Source organism: Manis pentadactyla, chromosome 7, assembly GCF_030020395.1.
Source record: "Manis pentadactyla isolate mManPen7 chromosome 7, mManPen7.hap1, whole genome shotgun sequence".
Taxonomy (NCBI): Eukaryota; Metazoa; Chordata; class Mammalia; order Pholidota; family Manidae; genus Manis; species Manis pentadactyla.
The window spans coordinates 4,395,191-4,420,754 of NC_080025.1; the positions used below are offsets into that span (position 1 = coordinate 4,395,191).

General features: G+C 36.0%; 1 protein-coding gene across 4 annotated transcripts in view; it reads left to right on the top strand.

Moving 5' to 3' along the window:
- The window catches only part of WDR17 (WD repeat domain 17), a 69,624-nt gene that overhangs the window by 10,909 nt on the left and 33,151 nt on the right, over positions 1-25,564 (top strand). For 3 of the 4 annotated variants that reach the window (XR_008998658.1, XM_057505063.1, XM_036894106.2), the window contains exons 1-7: positions 1,572-1,694; positions 6,298-6,426; positions 10,981-11,164; positions 15,263-15,493; positions 20,022-20,273; positions 22,144-22,266; positions 24,517-24,701. Coding sequence is in view for 3 of the 4 variants with exons in the window: in XM_057505063.1 (XP_057361046.1) it covers positions 1,629-1,694; positions 6,298-6,426; positions 10,981-11,164; positions 15,263-15,493; positions 20,022-20,273; positions 22,144-22,266; positions 24,517-24,701 (1,170 nt within the window). In the remaining variant the exon portion in view is untranslated. Of the gene's footprint in view, positions 1-1,571; positions 1,695-6,297; positions 6,427-10,980; positions 11,165-15,262; positions 15,494-20,021; positions 20,274-22,143; positions 22,267-24,516; positions 24,702-25,564 lie in introns of those variants that run through there. The other variant, XM_057505064.1, reaches the window with a different exon arrangement.

Here is a 25,564-nt window from a genome sequence, read left to right on the forward strand (position 1 = left end):
GATTACCAGGGAAAGGCTGAGAGATCCAGGTTCAGTTAACAGCTGGAAACAGAGTTCAGGAGCTTGGCGTGGTAGAAAGTAGGCTGAGTGTCTGTGAAGATGGGGAAAACCACTGAAATCGTGGCAAGGTCATTAGAGTTGTTGGGCAAGTGCTACAAAGAGGTTCAACATGGGGTAAAATGCCTGAGGCAGGACAGACACCCAGAACTGTGGCACAGGATGGGATCAGCAACAGACCAGAGAGACAACAGGAGTGAGGGTGGGGGGCAAATCCAGAGGGCAGGACAAGGCGGCGGGTTCAGACTCTGAGCACTTTAGCAGGAACAAAGGGCTGTGCGGGGACCCACAGGCTGGTCCAGCCCGGGAGGCCATCAAGATGTAAACAAATTAAGCAAGAGATTGTACCAGTCCTGGGACTCCCTGTGGAAGTGAGAGCCCTTGTCCAAGCATTTCAACATGAGACCTCAAGCAGATATCATTGGAAGTATTTCTAGAGAAGGAGGAAGAAGAAAAATTCTGAAGAGTGCCATGTTCCATTTGATAAATGAGTAGAGATAAAGCTGTTCTCAGTCAGCCAAAATGGTATTTATATGTCATACAAGGGTATCTTTCTGTATGTCATACAAGTGTAGAACAGAAGCTATCTTATTTTTTTTGGATATGAAGAATGAAATATCAAGTTACTTAAACTGCTTTCACGTTCTTTCCACCCGCCCTCTCCTCCCTTGCCTCTGTCCCTCCTTCCCTTTGTCCCCACTGAGGAGGAGGGTGTGATGGGTTTGGGGAGGAAAAGATCACTCAGAACCTGTCACATGTCGGGGGAAGCACCTCAGCTTGATGGAAGGTGTTCCGAAGCCCCAGTGTTTTCCAGTATACCTAGAAATCTCTTATTTAGCCTGGCCAGTAAATAATTTCTTCCAGAACTGAGTAAAACTGAAATGAAATAAAATATTCATGTGCTTTTGATTCCCTGTTGAACATATTAGCACTGTGTTAAGTAATATGTGGTCTCTAAACTTTTGAGGCCCATAGGTAATTAGCACTTAGTCACTTAGGTAATCGGCTGTTAAAATGATTTAATTCTCAGAATGGAGCCGGACAAAAATAGAAATATAGGATTGGCCTTACATTGTACACCTTTTAGCCTAGAAGGTTTCTTTTAGCTTCATGTCCAATTCCTAAGGTTGAAAGTGGAACTAATTTTCTGTTTCCTGTTTTGTGATTTTTCTGGATTCCTTATTTTTAATTTGGTGATGTCTTGAAAATAATTTGCTTATTTCTTGCAAAAGTTAAATCAAAGATGTTTTTTAGAATGAAAATTGAAAGCCCACTAAAATATTTGATCAAGTATTTTCTGGTACTATACAATATAATTATTCTTTTTTTTTCTTATTTTAATATAAACATTTTCTGGTTTTACACATACTGTTAGTTTATACATACTGTTATTGGTAAATTATTAAAACTGTGTCAGCTGAAATGTTTGTGTACTTCTGGCTTCTTGTACTAAACATTTCACAAGGCTGATTTTGGTAAAGCTATTTGGTTGAAATACATTATTGTTACTTTAGGTGCTGACTATTCCAAAGCGGAATTTCCAATTGCCTTGATTAAACTAGAAACATTCTATGGCTTGGATGACTTACATTTCAAATTGGTTTGAGCAAGATGATTGGTATGAAGGACTACAAAGAGTAAGATATATTTATGTTGCAATTATAATTTTCTATGTTCTTTTCTGCTTTACTTCTCATGCAGCTGTATTTCTGTGTCATTTATTTTGTGGACATTCTTGCACTGCAAAATTTTGAGGGTAAATAAGACATCAGTTGATAGCTTGAAAAGCAGAGGTAAGAAGATACTATATGTCATAATTACACATTGAAGAAGAGGCATTTCTTTTTTAGGTCTCAAATGAATTCTTAATATTTTCAAATTGTTTTTAGGCTTTAAATATAAAATAGTCTAATGATATTAATGTATGAAAATAGCAGTAATTTCAATGAAGTCATTTTACATAAAAACAGTTAATGAAGTAAAAGATATGTATGCTAATACTATGTATTACAATAATATTGTATAAGAAAATACAGACATTTTCTGAAAGTATGTTTCATTTGATAAATTTTTAGGCAGTTATGCTTTATAAAGATTTGTGCTGTTACTATGGCAACTTCTTAGTAGTTTAGTAAAAATGTACCTTATCAAAATGGATTTAGCTGAGACTCATACATGATTTCTCTGATCATTTCACCTTTTATTGGAAGATTTTTATTTAAATGAAGGCCATTTGTGGATTTTTTTCTTTTCATTAATGAGTGGAACCAAAGGGCTGGCATATCTGTGTAGCTTCGCCAGCTTTTCCCCATTGTCGACAGCATGTGCTCCTAAAGACAGGCAGTACTGAATTCTCCTTCCTCCTTCTTCTGCTTCCCATTCCAGTCTCACAATCACAGATACTTTCTCAGCATTTTACTTCCTTTTAATTGTAAAGCCTTAGCAGTTTAAAGCTTCCTGTCTCCTGGGCATTTTTTCAGATTTTTTTTCCTTTGGCTGTGAATCAAGCTGGTAAACATCCTGGGAGCTAGTTAGTTTCTAACTATCCTCATGTTGGGCACCCTAAAGCATTTGTCAGAAAAGAGGTTGAGAGTTAATGGGTAGCTTTCCATCCTGAATTCCAACAGTATCCTTAAGTGATGGAAGTATTTCAGCTTATGAGTTGAGACGTCTCACGGGATGCCCGCCCACCACAGTGCAGCACCCTTTGTCCATGTATTTTAAACATAATAACAAGCGCATGTCTGATGTTCAAACAGAGGCCTTTTTTCAAGTGCAGCCCACTTATTTCTCAATGGGTGGGGATGGGGATGATTTGGGGGAACAGGGGTGACTGATTTTAAGAAAACCATTTTTTGCTAAATTGTGTGTTCCTTTACACCATGACTTTGGGGCAGTTAATGGAGATTCTAAGGATTCAGTCTTTCACTCCACAGTACTGCCAATCTGCCTTTTAGTAGTACCTCTGGCCTTTGTAAATGAATTCCTGGTTCATTCACATAAAAATGAAACATTCTAACGTAAGGATATAAGAGGGTACATAATATATATCTGAAAATTATAATTACCTGTCATATATAGTTAAAATATATTCACTTACCTAGATATGTGACCTATTTTGTAGAATTTATATTTAAAATGCAAGTGCATATCTGGGACAGTTACATCATGAATGATTCTGGCATTACTGAAAACAGAATAAAAAAGAAATGACAGAGACAAGAAGTACCGTAACAGAAATGAAGGATGCCTTTAGTGAGCTTATTAGTAGACTGGAGATGTCTGAGGGAGAATCTGTGAGCTTGAGGACATGACAGTAAGAACTTCCAAATCTGAAAAGCAGAGAGAAAAAAGAATGGAAAAAAAAAAAACCCAAACAGAATGTCCAAGAACTGTGGGACAACTTCAAAAGGTGTACCATGCACATGATGGAAGTACTAGTAGAAGAAGAAAGACAGGAACAAAAGCAGTAATTGAAACAGTAATGACTCAGAATTTCCCCACATTAATGTCACACAGCAAACCACGGGTCCCGGAAGCCTGGAGAGCACTGCTTGTCAGAACCACAGGAGCCCCCAGTGGTTTGTAGCTGGTGGGGGGGGGGGTCGTTTTGTAGGACTAAGCCCTTAACCTGTGGAATCTGATGCTATTTCTGGGTAGACAGTGTCAGAATTGAGTTGAATTCTCAAAAATCCAGCTGGTGTCCCACAAATTGCTTGTTGGTGGTGGTGTTGAGGAATCCTCCCCACAACACACACTGGAATTGTTACCAGAACCAGTTTACCTTCCAAAACAGCACCAGTGCCAGATGGTTCACTTGGAAATTCTACTAAACATTTAAGGAAGAAATTGTACCAGTTCTCTATCATTTCTTCCAGAAGATAGAAGCAGAGGAAATACTTCCTGAGTCATCCTATGAGTCCAGCAGTGCCCTAATACCCAAACCAGAGAAACACATTGTAAGAAAGAAAACTATAGGCCAGTATCATTCAAAAAAACTAGATGCCAAAATCCTGCACAATATATTAGCAAATAAAAACCAACAAAGTATAAAAAGAGGACATTCACCTCAACTAAGTGGGATTTATCTAAGTATGCAAAGCCAGTTCAACAGTCAAAAATCAATTCATGTAATTTGTCACATCAACAAGCTGAAAATGAAAAAGTCACCTGATTGTATCAATAGATGCTGAAAAAGCCTTTGACAAAGTCAATCGTTTTCCTATATACCAACAATTAACCTGTGGAATTTGAAATAAAAAACGTTACTATTTACATTAGCATCTCCAAAATGAAATGCTGAGGCATAAATCTAACAAAATACGTACAAGATCTATATGAGGAAAACTAAAAAACTCTGAAGAAAGTTATTAAAGAAGAACTAACTAAATGGAGAAACATTCCATGTTCAAGGATAGACTCAGTGGCATTAAATGACTCCTTTTTACCTGTATGTTTAAATATCTTTCTCTTATGTTTTTTCTCTGGTTAAACATAAATCAGATAATAGTGTTTTTACTTCGACACAAACATTATTAACAGTAATCATTGACCCAAGGATAAATTACAAAAGCTTATTTAATTCACATTATGGTCAAAATATTGTATATTTTCAGTGATAATTAGTATTGTTGTAACATTACTAGTTTTAAGTTAGAGATAACATAACTAAAAATTATTTCATAATTATTTCAGGTCCCTCTGCTCCTAGGGACACATTGTACAATGCCCATCATGTGGTGTGATAGATCAGATGTTTATATATTTATGTGTTCATGTTTCCTATGTGTGATATTTTTATATGTTATGGTGTCAAGACAATAATAGTTTATTATTAAAATGATGTACAACTTTTGAGCAGCATAAATGAAATACTGACTAAATATTAATTTTTGGATATGTTAGTGCAAACCGAATGTATTATATCTGCCAGTTATTTACCGAATTTTTCAAAACAGTATTTTAAGGTTATGGTTACTATTTATAGTTTCCTTATTTTAATCAGATACAAAATTGGCGATATTGAGAAATGTCTGGTATATCTTTGTGGTATAAGTGGAAGATTGTTTCTCATATTAAAAGTCCTCATTTTTAGATCTATAATCCTGAGGGTATTGGAAATGATAGCTAATAATGAACTGGGTTCTGCCTTTAAAAAGCCTTTTTTTCTTTGTCAGTAATCTGTTCTCCAATGTCATTTATTACATAATATATAGTATAATACTCAGAACAGATATTATTTTGCCTTAGTGTGATTTTCCTTTATCTGGGTTTTCAATATGATCATAGATTTACAAAAGTATCACTCTTGGCTTCCTTTTCTCTAGTATCCTAGAAGAATTGAATTTAGAGTTTATACATAGAGTTCCTTGAGCTGAGAGGAACTAGTTCAAGAATGAAAATTTAGTTGAGAAGCTTTATTTGGGGTAGAAAAAACAGAACCTGATGTTGAATCCTGACTCCTACTCAGTCTGTGCCAGTTCAGAGCTGGGTCTCAATCCCTGTTTACGTCCCCACCAGACGACCCCTGCATCTCTGGGGTTCTTTTGTTCAACATTGCCTGTTGTTGGACAACAGGACAATTTATGATCAGCCACATGGACAATTTATGATCAGCAATTTCTAGCTCCCTTCTGTCCTCTCTTCATAATGAACAATATTGTTAACGCTTCTTGCACACCTGCTTTGTGTACCTCACATAGTTTTTGTGAAGATACAGTCAATGTGAAAACTATGAATTTCTACGAGAGGTCACGGTCCTCCCAATATTGGTGCACAGTGTTTTACATTTGAATGTGCTGCCTTGAATGAATTGGCAGTATCTAGTTGCCAGTATTGGCACATCATACCTAAAAATCTGGACATTTCCATTTCCCTGGGAAGTTCCACAAACCTGGCCACATGAGGGGCCTCCTCCAGTGGCCCCAGAGCCCTTTCCTGAGGACATGCACTTTTTGGTTCACTGTGTTGCTCCTTACAGGGTTCCCAGCCTTTGGACAAGTGTCACTTGTCATTTATCATTTTATAATTGCTTGCTTCCCTAATTTAAATAACTTGCCTTGATGTCTGTAGACATCAGGGGTTCATCCCGCTCTCTGACAGCATACATTGAGGTGCACAGGCTTAGGAGAGCATTCAGCACCAAAAGGTAAGGGTTAAGGAAGACATATGTAAAACAATGAGGAAACTGCTTATTGAATAATGAAAATCACAAATATTTCCCCGAATTTGTTTTTCAAGGCAAACATGTCTCAGGTAAGACAAGTGGGATTGCTGGCTGCTGGGTGTCAGCCGTGGAACAAAGACGTGTGCGCTGCCTGTGGAGACAGATTCGCGTACTGTGCTACCCTGGCCATCTACGTTTATCAGGTAGAATAACACTGATTCTTTTCGATTTGCAATTCTGTTAGGTAAAGTAAATACTTTATTCATACTTACCTGGCATATGAAAAGCTTAATGCTATGATTTGTATTGATATTTATATGTTACATTTTGTTGCTGTTTATACTAAGGTATATTTAAAGATACACAAATTGATGGGTTTTACTAGCCAAGCTTTTAGAAAATATTTATATCATGGTATTAAGTTATTAGCAAAATAATTGATTTCATAATTCTTTATCTGCTGTTCAACAAGAATTTATTCAAGAATTAAAAGGTACCATTTTATGAATGTTGAACAAGTAGCTTTAAATTATTTTTAACTCTCTTCCCATGTAAATAAATGGAATTCATCTACTCTTTTGTTTCAAACCTTGCTCAGTAACAACATTTGATATAACAAAATTGTCAGTTGAAGAGTGTTGGTGGTCCATTTGAAATCATTATATTAAAAGTAGTGCAGATTAATTGTATTTTGAGATATTCTTGAGTAAAAACCTAACCCCTTTTTCATGTCCTAGCTCACCCAGATGTCTATCAGTTCCTAATCTATGGAGCCAGTGGCCTCCTGAATGGCTCCTTATGGGGGTGCCTTAAACTTCTCAAAGCCAAGTCCAGTCTTTCTCCTTAACCTCCAGTGACTATCTCAGTGTCACCAGCTAACCACACCACAGGTGTGAGAGTTACCTTTGACCCCTCTTCTTCTCACGTCCTGTACTCTAGGTACCCAGGGCTGATTCTTGTATTCTGTATCTTTTACTGTCTTCTTTATGCCCTTCTCATATGACTAAACTAGTATAATAGTTTCTTAATGCTGTCTTTGCCTCTATTTTAACTCTAATTTATACTTCAGTGTACTCAATCACTTGTAATGCAAATCTAATATTTTAAATCTCCTATTCCTCTTCATTCCCTACTATTAACACCCAAACTTCATAGTATGACATGCTTTTGCAATCCTCCTGTCTCTGTCTCCCTCTCACCTTGTGCTCCAGAGATAACAGCATTTTCCAAAACACCTGAGAGTCTTATATTTTGCCTTTCCATATCTAATTTTTGGTTTGCCTATGTTGCCTGTCCAGAAAACATTTTCTCATATTTCACAGTCCTTTCACATGTATAAGCTCTTTTCTGTATTCTGTTTTTCCCTCTTTTTTATTAGTGATGGACCTTACAAAGTGAACTGTTTCTCTGCATGCCTCCATTGACCAGAATGAGTCCTCTTCATTTTCTAATTCTCATGTTATTGCACACTCTTTAGCATTTAGTAGACACTCCTTAATGTTTCTTGAATGATTTTTTTTTTAAATTTTGAAACACTAAGTCATTTTAGTTAAGAGTGAAAATGAATTTATGCTTTTTCTGGAGTAAAAATGACTTTTAATTACTAAGAGTGTTATATTTTATTGGAAATTTAGGAAATAATAGCATTAATCTGTAAGCCACTTAATTTTCCACAATACAGATTTTATAGATTACAACTTTCTATAGTTCATTCCTCAAGAGTGTGGAAATATCCATCAATCAAAATGCAATTTCCATATAACTCACAGTTCTTCACTTCTCATTCCCCTGGTAAGAAGACAGGAGCAAGCCCTCTGGACCTTCTTTTCCCTCCCATCTACCTACTTCATACTCTGCATATACTCCCAAACCTCCTGTAAAATTTATTCCTTAGTCTTATGTCCCTATCTTGTCTCTTATTTCCTTCTAAAGAAGAACTTAACAGGCAAGGCAGACTATTTCTCTAAGGAGTAAAGGAAGGTCAGAAAGAACTTATTTTTTTTCATGTCTGCATTGTCTTAAGTTTTTTTTATTAAGGTATCATTGATATACAATCTTATGAAGGTTTCACATGAACAACATTGTGGTTACGACATTTACCCATATTATCAAGTCCTCCCACCACACCCCATTGCAGTCACTGGACCATCAGTGTAATAAGGTGCTATAGAGTCACTACTTGTCTTCTCTGTGCTATACTGCACTCCCGTGACCCCCTACATTATGTGTACATTTCCCTGATAATTAGTAATGTGGAGCATTTTTTCACGTGTCTGTTGGCAATCTGAATTTCTTCTTTGGAGAGGTATCTGTTCTGCATTGTCTTAAGTTTTATGATGACATGTTCAGAGTTGAATATTTAGGAAGATAAAGTTAAAATGATTAATATAAAAAAAGCTATGAAGATAGTTTCTATGTCATCAAGTGTGATACAAACTAAAAATCACCCTGATTTATAAGTTAATACAAACTCAGGTGATAGTTCATTACAGACTCTACTATAAAACTTTGTTTCAATATATACATAGAAAATTACATTGTTAGACGGTGGCATTAACATTAAACTTATATTAATAAGTATTGTTTTAAATGTGATCATCTCACTTGAAGTACTTTGAAAATTATGGTACTACTTTCAAACTAAGAAGCTTTTACATAGCAAACGAAACCATCCACAAGACAAGAAGGCAGCCTGCTGTATGGGAGAAAATATTTGCAAATCATATATCTGATAAATGGTTAATATCCAAAATATATAAAAAACTCATATAACTCAATAGCAAAAAAAAACAATCTGGTTAAAATGTGACAGAGGGTCTGTATAGACATTTTTCCAACAGACATTTGAAAAGATGCTCTACATCTCTAATCATCAAGGAAATGAAATTGAAATCACAATATCACCTCACACTTGTTAGAATGGCTAGTATCAAAATTATAAGAAATAACAAGTGTTGATGAGGATACGGGGAAGAGGGAGCCCTCATACAGTGTTGGTGGGAATGTAAACTGGTGCAGCACTATGGAAATCAGTAAGGCAGTTCCTCAAAAAAAAGAAAACAACAGAACTATCATATAACCTAGCAATCCCATTACTATTTATCCAAAGGAATTGATATCAGTATTTCAAAAGAATGTATGCTCGCTCATATTCATAGCATCGTTATTTACAATAGACAAGACATGGAAACAACTTAAGTGTCCATCAATGGCTGAATGGGTAAAGAAATATGGTGTGTGTTTATATATACACAATTCAGCCATAGAAAAGAATGAAAACCTGCCATTTGTGACAAGACAGAGGGACCTCGAGGGCATTATAATAAGTGAGATATGTCAAAGACAAATAATGTTATGATCTCACTTATACGTGGAATCCCAGACAAAAACAAAAAAGCTGAACTCAGAGATACAGAGCGCAGATTTGTGGCTGCCAGAGGTGGGGCTGGTGGGGGCTGGGCGAAGTGGTGAAGGGGTCAAAAGCTACAGACTTCCAGTTCTACAGTAAATAAGTCGTGGGATGTAATGTGCAGCACGGTGACTATAGTTAACAGTACTGGATTATATTTTTGAAAGTTGCTAAGAGAGTAGACCTTAAAAGTTCTCATTACAAGAAAAAAGATTATAACCATGTGTGGTGATGGATTTAACTAGACTTACTCTACTCATTTTCTAATGTATACAAATGTCAAATCATTATGTTGTACACCTGAAACACAAATAGTGTTATGTGTCAATTATATCTCAATTTAATTAAAAGAATAGAGAGACATGGGTCAGGTTCTGGGAGGGGTATGAATTTATTTAGATACTGCAGTCAGAAATTATCTTTCTAAAAAGGTGGTTTTGAACCAAGACTGGAGCAGAAGAATGAAAAACCATGAGCACAGCAGTGGGGAGAGCGTTCCAGGCCCAGGCAAACAGGCCCTACTGCACAAACGGCTTTGCTCTGATAGAGAAACAAGGGTGGAGGGAACAGGGAAGAACATGGTGACACCGTGACCCTGGCAGAATACAGAGGTCCGTGAGGAAGGGCACTGAAGGCCATGGAGCAGTTAGGGTTTTCTGCAAGTCACGGCTAAAGAGAGTTTGGTGTAATAAGCAGTTAATATAATCATGATTTGAAAAACTCTTCAGTGAAAAGTTCATTGTGTGTAAAAGGGAAAAACGAGGTACAACAAAGTGATGCATATGTAGTATAATCCCAAATGTTAAGAATGGTAGATTAACTAACGCACTAATTAATGACTCATTTACAAAGGAAATAGGAAAATTAGGCTATTCCTTGTGTCCACTTAGATAGAAGAACACAACATAGAGTCTCATCCAAAAGCAGTAACCTCAAGTGGGTCCCATGATACCGCTGCTCTGCCAACTTTGGACATAATAGTGTAATAGTGAGCAGTTGGTTTACTTGACCTAAGTGAGAAATGGCAGAAAAAATACTCCAAAGCCAAGAGCTTTTTTGTGCTTCATTAATAGACACATCTTTAAAAACATGATGAAGCCCTGAATTATTATGCATATTTAAATGTACATATATAGTTACTTGTAAAATCATTATGTTTAATTTCAGTTCTCTTATTTCTTAAACAATGGTGTCTTTCAGCTGATTGAGCACACTTGACTACACTTGAAAGTAGACCAAGGCTTTCATATCTTGTTATTAGGTGTCCTAAAAATAATGTCATTATTAATGGAAAGAGGCTTGCCTAAAAAGAAGCACTGAAATGTTTTATTTTATATATTTTTCTTAGTTGGATCACCGTTATAATGAATTCAAACTTCACGCAATTATGTCTGAACATAAAAAAACAATCACGGCTATCTCTTGGTGTCCACATAACCCTGACCTGTTTGCAAGTGGCAGTGCCGATAATTTAGTGATCATTTGGAATGTTGCAGAACAAAAAGTCGTTGCTAAACTCGACAATACAAAAGGTATATTTATAACTGGGATTTGTTATATTGAATGAAATATTTTTATTTCGAATAGCTAAGGTGTTAAAGTAGTGGTCTTCAAACTTTCTGATGGTAATCTTTGTGAGAAATGTATTTCTCATTCTGACTCGTGTGTGTGCATGTGTACAAAACCTAAAATTTCACAAAATAATTATACTTAGTACAATGTTTGATTGATAACATAGTCAATGCCAAATAATTCCATTAGTATTTAAGTATAACATTAAAATTTCCAAAATAAATATAAAAATGTAGAGATAAGATTTTCTTAATGAGTCAGTTGACCTTGCCTGTTCATTACCCTCTTCCAATCTGAAACGTACAAGGACAAGATTATACCATAGTCAGTCCCCTGCCCAGTTGGTTTCTTTCCTCTATTTTGAATTAGGTTAAGGTAGAAAGTCCTTGTTCACACAGATAGGTCTCAGTGAATTAAAAACATTAACCCCTTCTACTGAGGTTCTTACCTTATAATGATGATGAGGTTAGGTAATCATTTTTCTGTCAAAATAACTCATCTCTTTTTAAGCACCAAGTGTACGTCTGTTACTTACGCTTTTGAAAAACTGACTTTGGCAAGCAAGTTTTAAGATGAAAGTTACATAACAAAATTGGGTTTATTTTACTGGTATTTTCAGCATCCTAATGATCTAAATGTGAAAAACTACTGGGTATGTTTTTCATCTTCAGCTTCTTCTCCAAGAAATACTGATTATAACTTTGAGAGAGAAAACTGAGACGAGACAATCTCAAAAACTTAATTTTGTTTAAATATGCTTTATACTGTTCTTTCCAGTATATAGCAACAATATTGAGAATTCACAGGCAATTGCACTTCAGTCTTACCTGCAAAATAATAATACCTCTTGGCATTATTTCTTTGGAGATATTCAGTGTATTTAGTATATTGCTTTTTCCTTGTTTTTTCACATTTAGATCATTAGGAATGCTGAAAATACCAGTAAAATAAACCCAATTTTGTTATGTAACTTTCATCTTAAAACTTGTTTGCCAAAGTCAGTTTTTCAAATAGGAAAATGTGACTCTTATCCCTAAGTTCATAGACCTGCATATTATTTTCACTTTCAACAACCACTGAACTTTAGCATTACTGCGTAGTTTGCTCCAGTCTCTGAGCAAGTATTTTTAAAAGGCAAGTATTCAGTGAGCTTCCATTAATGTAAGTAACAGTTGTTAAGGTTTTTATTACATCAGTGAGAGAGCCAAGTTACTTTTGGTTCAAAGCTTTGTGATATATAAGCAGCAATTGATATAACCTCAGTCAAGATTTTTTATGTTTTCCTGGTTCTATCTGTTTCTACAACATCACAAATCCCACAGGTTTTTCTGGTATTGTTTATACTGATCAACAGTGCATTTTCCCAGTACTTTAAATCCACCTTTGTGTGAGATTATTTTAAATAACACAATAAAATTCTACCCATTTTATGTGACATAAACTAAAAATGTGATACAATGTCATTGTTCTCATAAGTTGTCACACACATCTACGCTAGACTGTAACTGCGTAATGCCATGCATTCTAAATGTTATGAAAAACTACAGAGTACACAACATACGATTATGTTATCACCTCGTTTACCTGCTGATTTATCATCGGAGACCCACATGCGTTACCCAGCCTTTTAGATTAGCCAGGTAGATTTATCATTTATCATTCAGGTTCTTTATCAACTATGGACACCATAGTTTCCCTTGCCATTAAATATACAGTTAAATAAGACTTTTTCATGATCGTTTGTAGAATGATAAAATAATTATGGTAACAGTTTTGATAGCTTTTATATATTTTTTCCTTTCTGTGAAAATTTTTGAAGGCATATCATTAAGTTCCTCATGCTGTTTCCAAATATCTTCTTAAATTGAAGATTGAAAGCTTTCATATTTTATTTGAAAAAAAAGTTATGAATATTTTTGGTCATTTTCACTTTAAATAATCCCCTCTGGAATGTCTTAGACTCTTGTTTTTCCTTTTCAGAATCCAGTTTATGCCCAGAAATTTGCATTAAGTCAGCTTTTTAAAAAATCAATAGAATTCCACATATAGCAGTTGAACTTGAACCTTCCTCTATTTTTTACTTCATCATTCTTTTTTTCCTAATAAAAAAAATTAAAGGAAAATGAGTGTTAGTTTTTTAAATGTAAAATGTTAAAATTGTCACCAACTTGGAAATTGTCCCAATAATATCATTTGAGAAAAGTAATTGTTAACAATGGGTGATAATACTACCTTCCTATCTCAATATTGCTGGAAGGATTAAATGCGTTAATATTTGTAGAGCTCTGACAAGTGCTGGCTTGTGGTAAACCACTGTGGAAGTCTTTTCTGTTATAACCATAAAACATTGTTTCTGGCCCCTTCTCTGGCTGCCTTTCTCGAAATGCACATTGAGAAAGCAGTTCTAGTGGCTCCTCAAGCCTGCTGTTGTGGTTTGCTCCACAAGGAGTCTTACACCTCGTTGGGGAAATTCTACTTCTACTAATGTATTTAAAACCATATCAGCTTTTTATTGGCCTTTTCATATATTCATTCATTCAGTCAGTAAATATTTATGGAGTTCCCATTTTATGTCAGGTCCAGAACTAGGCATTTGGCTTTCAGTTTCTGCCTTCTGGCGCGTTATGTACTGTTGTCACGAGTTGAATTTACTCTCCATGAACAATTTTCAACTCTGTGTCTTTGTTCATACCATTTCCTCTTCCTGGGAAATCCTTATCCTATATTTACACTCTACTGTTCCTTCAAGGAATAATTCAAATCCAGTTTCCTTCTAGGACAGTAGCCCAAAAGTTCACAAACCCCTTTATGTATCAAAATCATTTGGTAAACCTTGTTAGAAATGGATTTCTGGGCCCCAATTCCATATAATCTGATAGGTGTATTCAGTTAGATGATTCTGAGGCAGTTGACTATCTGTGTGGTGAGATTCATATTCTCTCACTTGACTCATAAATTTTGATGACAGTAATCATGGGATAATTATCATTTCACTGTCATCTTTTGTCATGTAGTTGAAAAGGGGTTTTTATGTACATTATTGTACTTTTCTTAACATTTATGTGATCAGTTTATTTTTAGTTATTTCTATTTTGCAGGTAAGGGGCAGAGGTTTAGAGAGCTAAAGTGACTGATTTACTATGTGATGCAAAGCTAAGGTTCTAGTCTAAGGTAATAAGACATAGATTATAGTAAAAATTTGTTGTTCTTAAATCCATATAGTAGCATCTAACCCATAACAACCCAGTGTAGATTTCTTGACCTCATTTATTCCTTAGGATTTTCTGTTTTTAAGTTATCATTGATATACAGTCTTATGCTCAGGTTTCATGTGAACAACATTGTGGTTACTACATTCACCCATATCAAGTCCCCACCACATAGCCCGTAACAGTCACTGTCCATCAGCATAGTAAGATGTTATGGAGTCACTACTTGTCTTCTCTGTGCTATACTGCCTTCCCCATGCCCCTCTATCTTATATGTGTTAAACATAATACCCCTTAACCCCTATTCCATAGGATTTTTAACAATGAAGATGCACAAAACATTATGAAAGGTATAATATTTATGTATTTTCCCATGAGCTAATGGGTCATGAAAGAAACACAACTTACCATACATTTAATCCTGATCCCCCCAATTTATATTTGATATTCTTTAAAAGAAGAATTTACCACACAGTAACTTGTATACCTAGAATGCCTAGAGCAAGCCCTATACACAAAATCTCTGTAAGAATTTATTGCTTAATATATAGTGTTCTAAATGAAGGAACTCTATAAATTTCTTTGACTATATGAAGCATATGAACATATTAGTAGTTTTAAACCTAACAGGTACTTTTTATTTCATCATGCAAGCATCACACATATGTTCCCTACTCCTTGGAGTTATTTTATAAATCCAATTCCCAAGTCAGAAGATAGCATTTTTTTCCCTATTGAACATGTTCTTACAGTTTAGGTTGATTTAGAAGGGTACAATGCAAATAATATTTAATGGGGTAATCTTATGCCATGTCTCTCTATTATGTCTCTATGTTTAACGTATGCCAGGGATACCCTCTTCTCTCAGCTGGTGCTGGAATGCCAACAATGCTGTGGCTTTTGCCTCCCACCGAGGTCCACTGTTCATTTGGACCATTTCAGGACCAGACACTGGAGTGACTGTACATAAAGATGCTCATAGCTTCTTGTCTGATGTCTGCATATTCAGATGGCATACCCAAAAAAAGGGAAAAGTTGTATTTGGTCATATTGATGGAAGTCTATCCATTTTTCAACCAGGTAAGAATTTAATTAGGTCTCTTACATTTTTATTTTTCTTCGCATATGTAATTTCTTATTTCTACAGCCTAAAGCCACTGTGAATAGAAGTAACATTTTAATTTAAAAATAATAGTTGTGCAAATATTATCCAACATTGTGCTGATTCCACATAATCATTTGAAGGAAATTTTATTTATAAGGCCTTGTATTATATTTAACTCAGCTGTGCAGGTTTTACTTTAGTTCAAACCAATCATTTGTCCCATATCTTTACTTTTTAAAGTTTATTCTTTATTTCTGCACATTTACTAAGAAAATGTCCTGAATGGACAAAGATAGAATATCTCATGAATTACTACTAGTACTCAGATCTTTTCCTACCTGCTTGTAAAACACCATTCTGATATCACAGCTCCTTAAGAAAGACTTGAACCTGGGATAAAAAAGGAACAGTAATTCTTTGGACCCCTATTAATTTGGATGAATGAAAGGGTCTGAGAAATCAGTTTATGTTTACTTTCAAAATTTAAACAATAATACGATGAATAATGAAAACAAATACTAAATTACCTGAGTGGCTTTCACTTACAAGTACTGCTAACATTTGAAAAGAATGTTTTCAGCTAACTGGCCTCTCCATTGATAGATGTGACTCCTGACTCACTAGATAGATAGATGGAAGTGCTTTTTCAGGATTAGGATAACTACTTTCACAAAATGCATTATATTCAACTTACCTGAAATGAATAGAAGTAATCATGAATAGAAGGAAAAGCAATTGAAGTTGAACATAAGAAATGGTGAAAATTTAAATAAATCTTTCTAAGGGAATGAGCCTTCTGAAGTTAAAAAAGAAAGATATATAAAATATTGATAAGTCACTCATTTAAAAAGATATATGCACTCCTCTGGTTATTGCCACATTATTTACAATAGCCTAGATATGGAAGCAACCTAAGTGTCCATCAGCAGATAAGTGGATAAAGAAGATGTGGCACATAGACACTGTGGAATATTATTCAGCCATTAAAAAAATAATTCTTGCCATTTGAACATGTGTGTACCTAGAGAATATTACACTACATAAAATAAGTCAGCAGAAAAAGACAAATAGCGTATGATTTCACTTACCTGTGGAATCCAAAAAAACAAAACAAAACAAATGAACAGAACAGAAATAGACTCATAGACTGAAAAGACACTGGTGGTTCCCATGGGGGATGGGTGAGATAAGTGAAGGGGATAAAGAGGCACAGATTTCCAGTTGTAGTATAAATTAGTCAGAGGGGTGAAAGCACAGCATAGAGAATACAGTCAATAATACTGTAATATCTCTGTGTGTTGACATACAGTAACTGCATTAGTTGAGGTGAGCATTTAATAATGTGGGTAACTGTCAAATTGCTGTTGTACACTTGAAACCAACAGAATACTGTATATCAACTGTGTTTCAATTAAAAAATTGATATATTAGGGCCATTTTATCTTAAATACATTTTAAATGTTTAAAATACATTTAAAGAATCCTTATTTACATTTTCAAAAATAATCAGAATAAATATACATATATTCTTTGCCACCTGCCCTGTCTGCTCTTTGTACATTTCCTCTTGCTCCTTCATGTTGTACTGACTTCACATGGGGACAGTTTCGTCTGCTTGTCTTAGATTAGAATGGGGAGGGGTCGGCGGTTGTTTGGGGCTTCATTTGGATTTCTTGTCTCAAACACCTCCACCCAGTCTGTCCCGTCCTCTGCACTGGGACAGACTCTGGTTAGAGTTGGTCATTAAGGCCCAAATTAAGCGACATAATTCCCAGCCTTTCTCCATTGTGATCTGGTGAGTACCACTTCTCCCCCATACCCTTCATCTCCACAGTTGTCCTTGTGCCAGGGAGGCCATTTAGGGACAGGACAGGTGGCTGGGTGCTGTGTGGCTCCTCCTCCAGCCTCTGCTCTCTGGGACGTCTAACCCGATCTCGCTGGGGGCCCTCCCCACGGCTCCCCTTGGCTGGCCTCTGCCCCAAGGCTCAGAAGGGCAATGACTCTTTCTTTGTGAGGAATCTGTGTGCTGTCTGAGGTTGGAGGTGGATAATGAGGACACGTGCTGTTATTTTAGTCCAAACTTAATTTGAGTATTTTTCATATTGTGTACTTTGTCCCTGTGGCCATCTCCTTTTTCATTGACTCAGGCTTTCTTTTCTTGATGTTGGTGGTGTTGGACATTTTCGAAGGTTTTAAGTCATAAGACATTGAGACATTGTATTATGCATCTAAAATATAAAACATTGAGACTTTGTAGAATTATTTTGGCACAGAAAGGATAGAGAGGAATAAAGGCCTCCTTTGCTTTTCTCCTTCCTAGATTTATGTCAGGATGGAAAGTGTAGTATTTCAGCAGTGTGACCTGTGCCACTTCCAGAAGAGGCTGTTTCCAAGAACTCAGCTTAACACTTGTTGAACAAAGGAATCTCTGAGTCATTACCCACGTCATCAGGTGTTATTTTTCTGGATCAACCCATGTCTTAATTTGCTAGGCCTGCTCTAACAAAGTGCCACAAACTGGATGGCTTAGAACAACAGAGGTTTGTCTCACAGGTCTAGAGGCCAAAAGTGTGAAATCAGGCGTTGGCAAGGCCCTGTGAAGGCTTTAGGGAAGGATGAGGTCCAGGCCTCTGTGCTGCGGGTGGTTCCTTGGCTTCTGGCAGCCTGACCCCAACTTCACATGGCGCTCTCCCCATGTGCATACGTGCTCTGGGTCTGAATCTCCCCGTTTTGTTAGGACATGGTCACATTTTTGGAGGGACATAGTTCAACCCACAGCAGCCCAATTCAGACTTGACTGCATTGATTCCAGAGGCTTTTTAGCAACGAATATGCACAAAACATTATGAAAGGTATAGTCCTGCTGTGTATTTCCCTTTTGCATATACATGAGCTAAAGCTCATGAAGGAAACACTGCTTTTAAATTCCGATACTACATTCTGAATTTCGAGTTTTAAACTTTGAAACTGCTGACATTAATACCAGTATTGTTATGTTTTTTACTCTTTGGGGAGTGGTCACCCTTACCTTTTTAATGACTTACTGGCACTGCAGATGGTTCTCTCCGTGCGACAAGGTTGAGCTTCTGTCCTCAGGTTTGTCAAGCTCTCTGTGCTCAGTCTTTATCTCTCTTGGAAGAAAATGTATTCAAGGGGAACTGCCTGCAATAATGCAGTTCACCCGTTATTTTAAGCCGGGGATTTTTAAACAGTCTCTGTTTGTGTATTTATGCATGTGTATTGGGTGGGTGGAAAGCCTTGGGAAGCGATCAAGCCGGGCTTTATACCTTCTGCTCCCCATCAGTCTGTAAAGCACCCCTGTATTCTGTGCCAGGTATTGGATTTCACGTAAAACTTCTCACAGGACAGAGGAAGTTAGAACTGCTGCTTAAGCCATTTCATTATATTGCTGGATGGACAAAGCCAGCCCATCAGAAAAATTTGTTTGATCTTAATAGAAATTTTAATTGAATTGGATTTGGTATTATCCCCAAATCTATTTTTTCTTGCTTTTATAATCTGATATGTTGAAAATAATATGATGACATTGCAGACTCTTTCTGCAGTGGTATATTTCAATTGTGTTATTTTTTTAATAAATAGCTCCCTGAAAATGTGTAATACTTAGGATAATTGGCACTCTCTTTTCAGGTTGTCCCTGAGCTTAGCTGTTTCCCTGTCTTTCTGTTGACAATGAGAGGTGGGGTCTTCTGGGGTCCCCGTGTGGTACATCGCGGAGGCATCTTCTCCCTGTTTCTAGTTGTGTATGCGGTTTGGAAGGAACAAGAGGATTGGCAACAATCCTTTGCTTCCTTCAGTTCCACATGTTTCATCTCCCTATTTTCTGGCTACCCCGCTGACACTGGTGGTCAGGAGTGCAGTATCACTGGTGAATAACACGTGGATGAGAAAGGAGGGACGTAAAAACTGATCCACGATTTACAATGTACCCACTGATCAAAGCACTTTAAGCAACTAACTCATTGAATCTTTTAAAAACTGCCACAAAGTAAGTATTATGTTCTCCAGTACTAAAATAAAAGACTGAGAAAGCAGAAATTAGGTATCTTGCCCCAGAACACAAAGCTGGGGATTGGTGGAGCGAGGTTTTGCCCGCAGGCTGTCTGTCCCAGAGTGTGTGCTTTAATCACAGCTCCCTGTCCTTCTGTCTGATAAGCACCTTCCTACCCCTATGCCATTGTAACTCCGTGACAGGATCACGGGTATTATTTTTGTTTGCCTTTTCCTTACAGCTTTTCAGTAACAAATGGGAAAACCATTCAGGACGCTGGAGATTGCCAAAGCAGAGCAGTTCAGTGACCTCCTCATTAGGACAGACTGACTGCCCTGCATTTGCATGTCCATGGTGACTTCTGCATGGAAGTGCCCATTTGTATTCCCTGTACTCTCAGAGGTCAGTCGTAGGCAAGGAGATAATATGATTGCAGTGACTGATCTTTTTTTTGAATTTTGTTTAAAATAATTTTCTGTATATTTTAATAGGTAACAAAAGTCAGAAACATGTTCTGCGACCTGAATCTCTTGAAGGGACAGATGAAGAGGATCCAGTTACAGCCCTGGAATGGGACCCACTATCTACTGATTATCTTCTGGTGGCTAATTTGCACTGTGGAATTCGCCTGGTAGATTCAGAATCTCTTTACTGCATAACAACATTTAGTTTTCCCAGCGCGGCAGCTTCTGTGCAGTGCCTGGCCTGGGTTCCCAGTGCCCCTGGGATGTTTATAACTGGAGGTGAGTTTATCCTATTCCCCAGTTTTAAATGTGTGTATATTCTCTGATTGAGCCAGGGAAATTATACTCTTTCATTGGTTAATTTTGGTTAATTCATTGGTAAAATGTACTCATATCCCAAATATTGTCATTTATTATAGTAAATGCCTAGTTTCCTTCCATTCATACTGTATATCATTAACACAATGTCAAATAAAAATGAAATTAAGACTCAATTTTCCAGGTTTCCAGCACTAAGGTGGAACTTCTATATGTGCACTGTGCGATGCTTGCGTTTGTGTGTGTGCAGAAGACAAGTTCCGTCTCAGGCGCGGCAGGATGGCAGTGAGGGTACTGGCTGGACGGTTTATCTGGGTGGGGCTCTATACCCTCCCTCAGAACTCCAACAGTCAATGGCCACGTGGCACTGGTCGCTGTGGGTTGAAAGGACGCACCTACCTTCATGGTTTCCAATCATGAGAGAGTAAGCAAAGCTAAGTGACTGGGACGCGAAGATGGGGATTTAAAATAGTGATTAGAAATCAAATGACCACTCTTATCATTTACTTGGGTTCAGAGAGAGGTCTGAAGAGACTGAGTCATTTCAGTTACTGTATAAATGATTTCTATATTCACCTGGTGTAAAGTAAAAGACTGAGTCTTTATCCTCTCACATTTTTAAAGAAATTCTTTACTTCTTTAAGCACTTAAATTATACATGGAAGTAGATGGATTCTTTTATTAATCTTAATTGCCTTAATTTCACAAGTTCACATGATTAATGATAGATATGGAAATTTTCAATACTATTATTATTATTGAGATGAAATTCACATATCATAGAACTCACCGTTTTGAAGTGGACAGACAGTTCAGTGGTTTTTATATTCACAAAGTTGTACAAGCGTCAGGACAATCTGATTCCAGAATCTGTCATCCTCCCCCCAGTAAAACTGTACCCATTGGCTGTCCTCCCCACGACCCTCTCCACAGCCCTGGGGTGCACACGTGTACTGAAACTGCCACTCTACCTTCCCACTCTGTGGGTCGCCTGCTCTGGACATTACATAGAAATGGAGTCATTCAGTGTGTGGCCTTTCCAGTCTGGCTTCTTTGACTTGGCACAGGTTTTCACGGTTCAGCCACGTTGTTATGTGTATGAGTGCACCCTGCCATTTTGTGGATGAGTAAATAGTCCATTGCAGGGATATGCCAGCGCTTGTTTATTCCTACCAGTTGATAAACACTGAGCTTTTCCCACTTTTTTGCCATTATGGGTAATGCCGCTGTGAACATTTATGTATAGGTTTTTGCATGGGCATATGTGTATAATTCTGTTGGGTATGTATATGATGTGTAATTCCTGGGTCATATGGTAACTCTGTGTTTAACCAGTTGAGGAACTGCCAGGTTCTTTTCCAAAGTAGCTAATTAAAGTGGGATTCTTGGAAGGGAGAGGCTTTCCATTTGGTGTTCAGGTATATCAGGGAGTCTTTGGCTGTAAGTGAGCAAGGAAGCAGTTTTACAAACATTTCAAAAGAGGCGGGACTATTTAACTTTAGGGGTTGAGAGCTTTCTGTGGCTGACGTTGCTAGAGCAAGTCTGTCAATGGGGCATTTTTGTGATGACACTTTCATAATGATCTTGTAGGGGGAAGATGCCAAAGCAGGCAGTCTATAACCCCAGGAAAGGATTTGGAACAGAAAAAAACAGTCATGCCAAAAATTTCATGGATGGATAGCATCTCAGTTGTTTCTCTGTGTTACTGAACAGTTATTATTTGAAGAATGTCAGTACGTGGTGCTAAAAATATTGCAAGTTGAAGTTTTATGTCTCAGCATTTTATGTTTTGACAGAATTCATTAATATAATTCTTTCTTGTTCGGGTTAGATTCTCAAGTGGGCATTTTACGCATTTGGAATGTTTCAAGAACAACACCTATTGATAATTTTAAATTAAAGAAAACAGGATTTCACTGCTTACATGTACTTAATTCTCCTCCAAGAAAAAAATGTAAGTAAAAATGTCATAAAAATTTAATAATGTAAAATGTATTTGCTGGTAACAAATACAATGACTGGTGTAATGATATAAACCTATTGAGTACCATATGCCAGTGAAAAGCAAAATTTAAAAAATAAAAATGGCCTTTGACAATATATGCGCTAAAGGACATAAAAGCCATATCTAATACTACTAAATCGAAAATATTCAGGTTACATTTTTAAATGCTATTAAAGGAGGATATTAAAATAATCTGTCAAGTTATCTATATGGGGAAAATGAAACAGTGATATTGGTGAAAATAAATACCAAGAATAATGGGATCATATAAAATTGGTCTGAACTAGGAGAACTTAACGTTATGTTATGTTCAGAACTTATATTTCAAAATGGCACTTTTACAATCCGTATAATTTATAGTAAAGTCAAAATAAACTGAATACTCAAAATATAGGCTCTAGAACATATATTCTATGTTTGAATACCACTTGTCACTGGATTAGTTGTTAGTATTATGAATGTTCTATATCTTTGTCATTTATTTTTGAGTATTTTTTTCTAGTTATCTTCCATTGCATCTGTTACCAAGAAAAAATAATGAAATATAGTTAAGCTATAAAAGGAAAAATCTGGGATTTGGGGGGAGGTTCAGAATTTGAATATTTCTCACGTGGGAAAAGAAATTGACTTCCTAGAAGTCAGGTGTGATGATGGTTTGTAATTGGCAGAGTTTTCATTTTTATGTGGATCATAAAAAATATGGCGAAAGGAATTCAGTGAGTAAGCAATTTAGAGTTACTGATTCCTCTTTACTTATAGTCTATAATATACTAAATAATTAGCAAGGGTTTTTCAAAACAGTGTTATTTCGAGTAACAAATACAATATCTAGTTTAGTGAGTGCTGGCAAATAGTATAAAATCTTTGTATTTGAATCTCCAGCCTTTTCACAAATCTAAGCTTCTCTGTAGAGTCTTAATACTTCTAATTCCTGGAAACTGGAAGTTCTACATTTAGGGCTGGAGAAGTAATAAGCTGGCATATTATTTATATTTGCTTCATTTTAGATATCTGTTTTTTCCCCCAGATTTTTGAATGTAACAGTAAATGTAGAATATGAAAAAACTATGTGAAAATGAAAAAAAAGTAAATGTAGACATACTAAATTCTAAAAAGAAGATGAATTATGGATAGGTGCTTAAAAGATGTCAAAACCACTAATGATGTCAACAATTAAAATATTAGAAAAAAACAGTTATGGATCATATTAATTTTAACAAAACTGTCAGCTATATTTTATTGACCCAGATGCTTCTTTTGTTAGTACTTTATTCTAGTTTGGCCTTCTTGCCATTTTCAGCTTCTGAGAAATGAGTAATACCCAAATGAATTCAATAAAGAAGACTTTATTATATTTGAAACAAAAAGACAATATAGTGGAAAATGTTTATCTGTATTCCGGTATGTAATTAATATAGATTCATCTGATAATTACCAGTGGTATCATTATTTTGAAGTATGTTTGCAAGAGAATGTCCACATCCTAAGGAAAAGCTTCTTGAAAAAAGACAAAATATGAGATAAAGAATATACAAAAAATAACTAAAGAAGGGGATATTTATGTAATTGAAAATTGGAGAAGTAGAAGTGTATGAATGGTAAAAATAAACCTGGGAAAGAAGAAAAAAACTGAGATGCAAATATATGTCAGATAGTTGTGACTCTTAATTGGGCACTAAATTAAAGTGAATTATAAATAATCTCAGGAGTGATTATATTCATTGGGTTGAAAATTAGTGGAAAGGAGTTACCAGCTTTGTAAGAAAAACATTCACATGCTTGTGTGTTTGTGTGTGTGGCTGTGGAAGCAAGCTATTAGATCAGCATTTTGAAAGAGGATTCTAATTAAAAAATAACCACACTGTGCTTTAGTTTATGGTCAGGAAAGAAACCAAATATTCACATCATGTTGTGATGCCTCTCACCCTAATTTTCATCCATTTTGCTCCACCTGCACTTTTATACATCTCATTTCAAAACAATATCCAATTTTGTGTGTATGCATATATCATTTTAGCAACACTGCAAAAATACTCCTGTGGCAGAAAATATGCCTATTGCCTAGCAATTTACTGATGATAAATTCTGAATGAAAGAAAACAAGGGAGCATCTTTATAAAGTAAGCACTGTGGTTTCATTCCAACATACAGGAAGCAGTGGGTGTAACTGTCTCCTTAATGAATTTTTTCTTTTTTTAGTTTTCAATCTGTCTCCAGCCAGAAATCATTATACATCCTCAACCAGTGAAGCAGTTCCACCCCCAACCTTGACACAAAATCAGGCGTTTTCTCTTCCTCCTGGTCATGTCGTGTGCTGTTTCTTAGATGGAGGAGTTGGACTTTATGATATGGGAGCCAGGAAGTGGGATTTTCTTAGAGACTTGGTATGTCTGTGGTCATTCTTTCTCTCTTACACAAAGCTTATTTTGTGTACATTCATGATGTTTACATTTCCTTACATATTAATATATATTGTTAAAAATTATTTTTGTAAAGAACCATTAGGACTTATTTTGGGTGGCTGAAACATTTTAGAATTATGTGTAGAAGGATGACAACTATTAAAACTCCTTAAATTCTAACATTCAACTTCTTTAAATATTAATGTCTACTTAGCTTATCATGATTACTCTGCGTGGTTGGTAGTGTTCCCACTTTTGTGTGGACTGTGTTAGTCCTTCACATAGTATTGGAAAATTTCATTGCTGTTCTCTATTTTGGAAGCAAGTGAGAAACAGAATATTCTTTCAGAAGGAAGGAGAAGTCCATCTTTCCCAGTTACTCCAAGCTTTATTGTTCTCATCTGTGCAGTGATTAAGGTTGGATTTTCTAAGATTTATTTCTATTATTGAATCATTATAATAATTCTATAAGTCTATCAACTCCTGTTCTTATGATCATTAAGCTTCTATGTAAAGTAGAATACAACCTCACTGACGACTCACATTTTTGTCTGGTTTTGTTCTATACTTTGTCCCAACAACCAAAAATAGTGCCTGGCACATAGCAAGACTTTATTAGGTTTTGTTGAACAAATGAGGGAATGAATGAAGACATGTAATGATATATATTGTGTTGCAGTTAGTATTTGTTAAGAATCATCTTCCTTAATTCTCCTAAGTTCAAGGTTTATAAAAATGCCAGTTTTTTTCCTACAGGTTTGAATCAGACTGATCTAGACACTTAAGAAACTTTTAAATGTTAATTTATTTTCTGTGGAAAAACTTAGAAGAGTAATCTAGAGCTA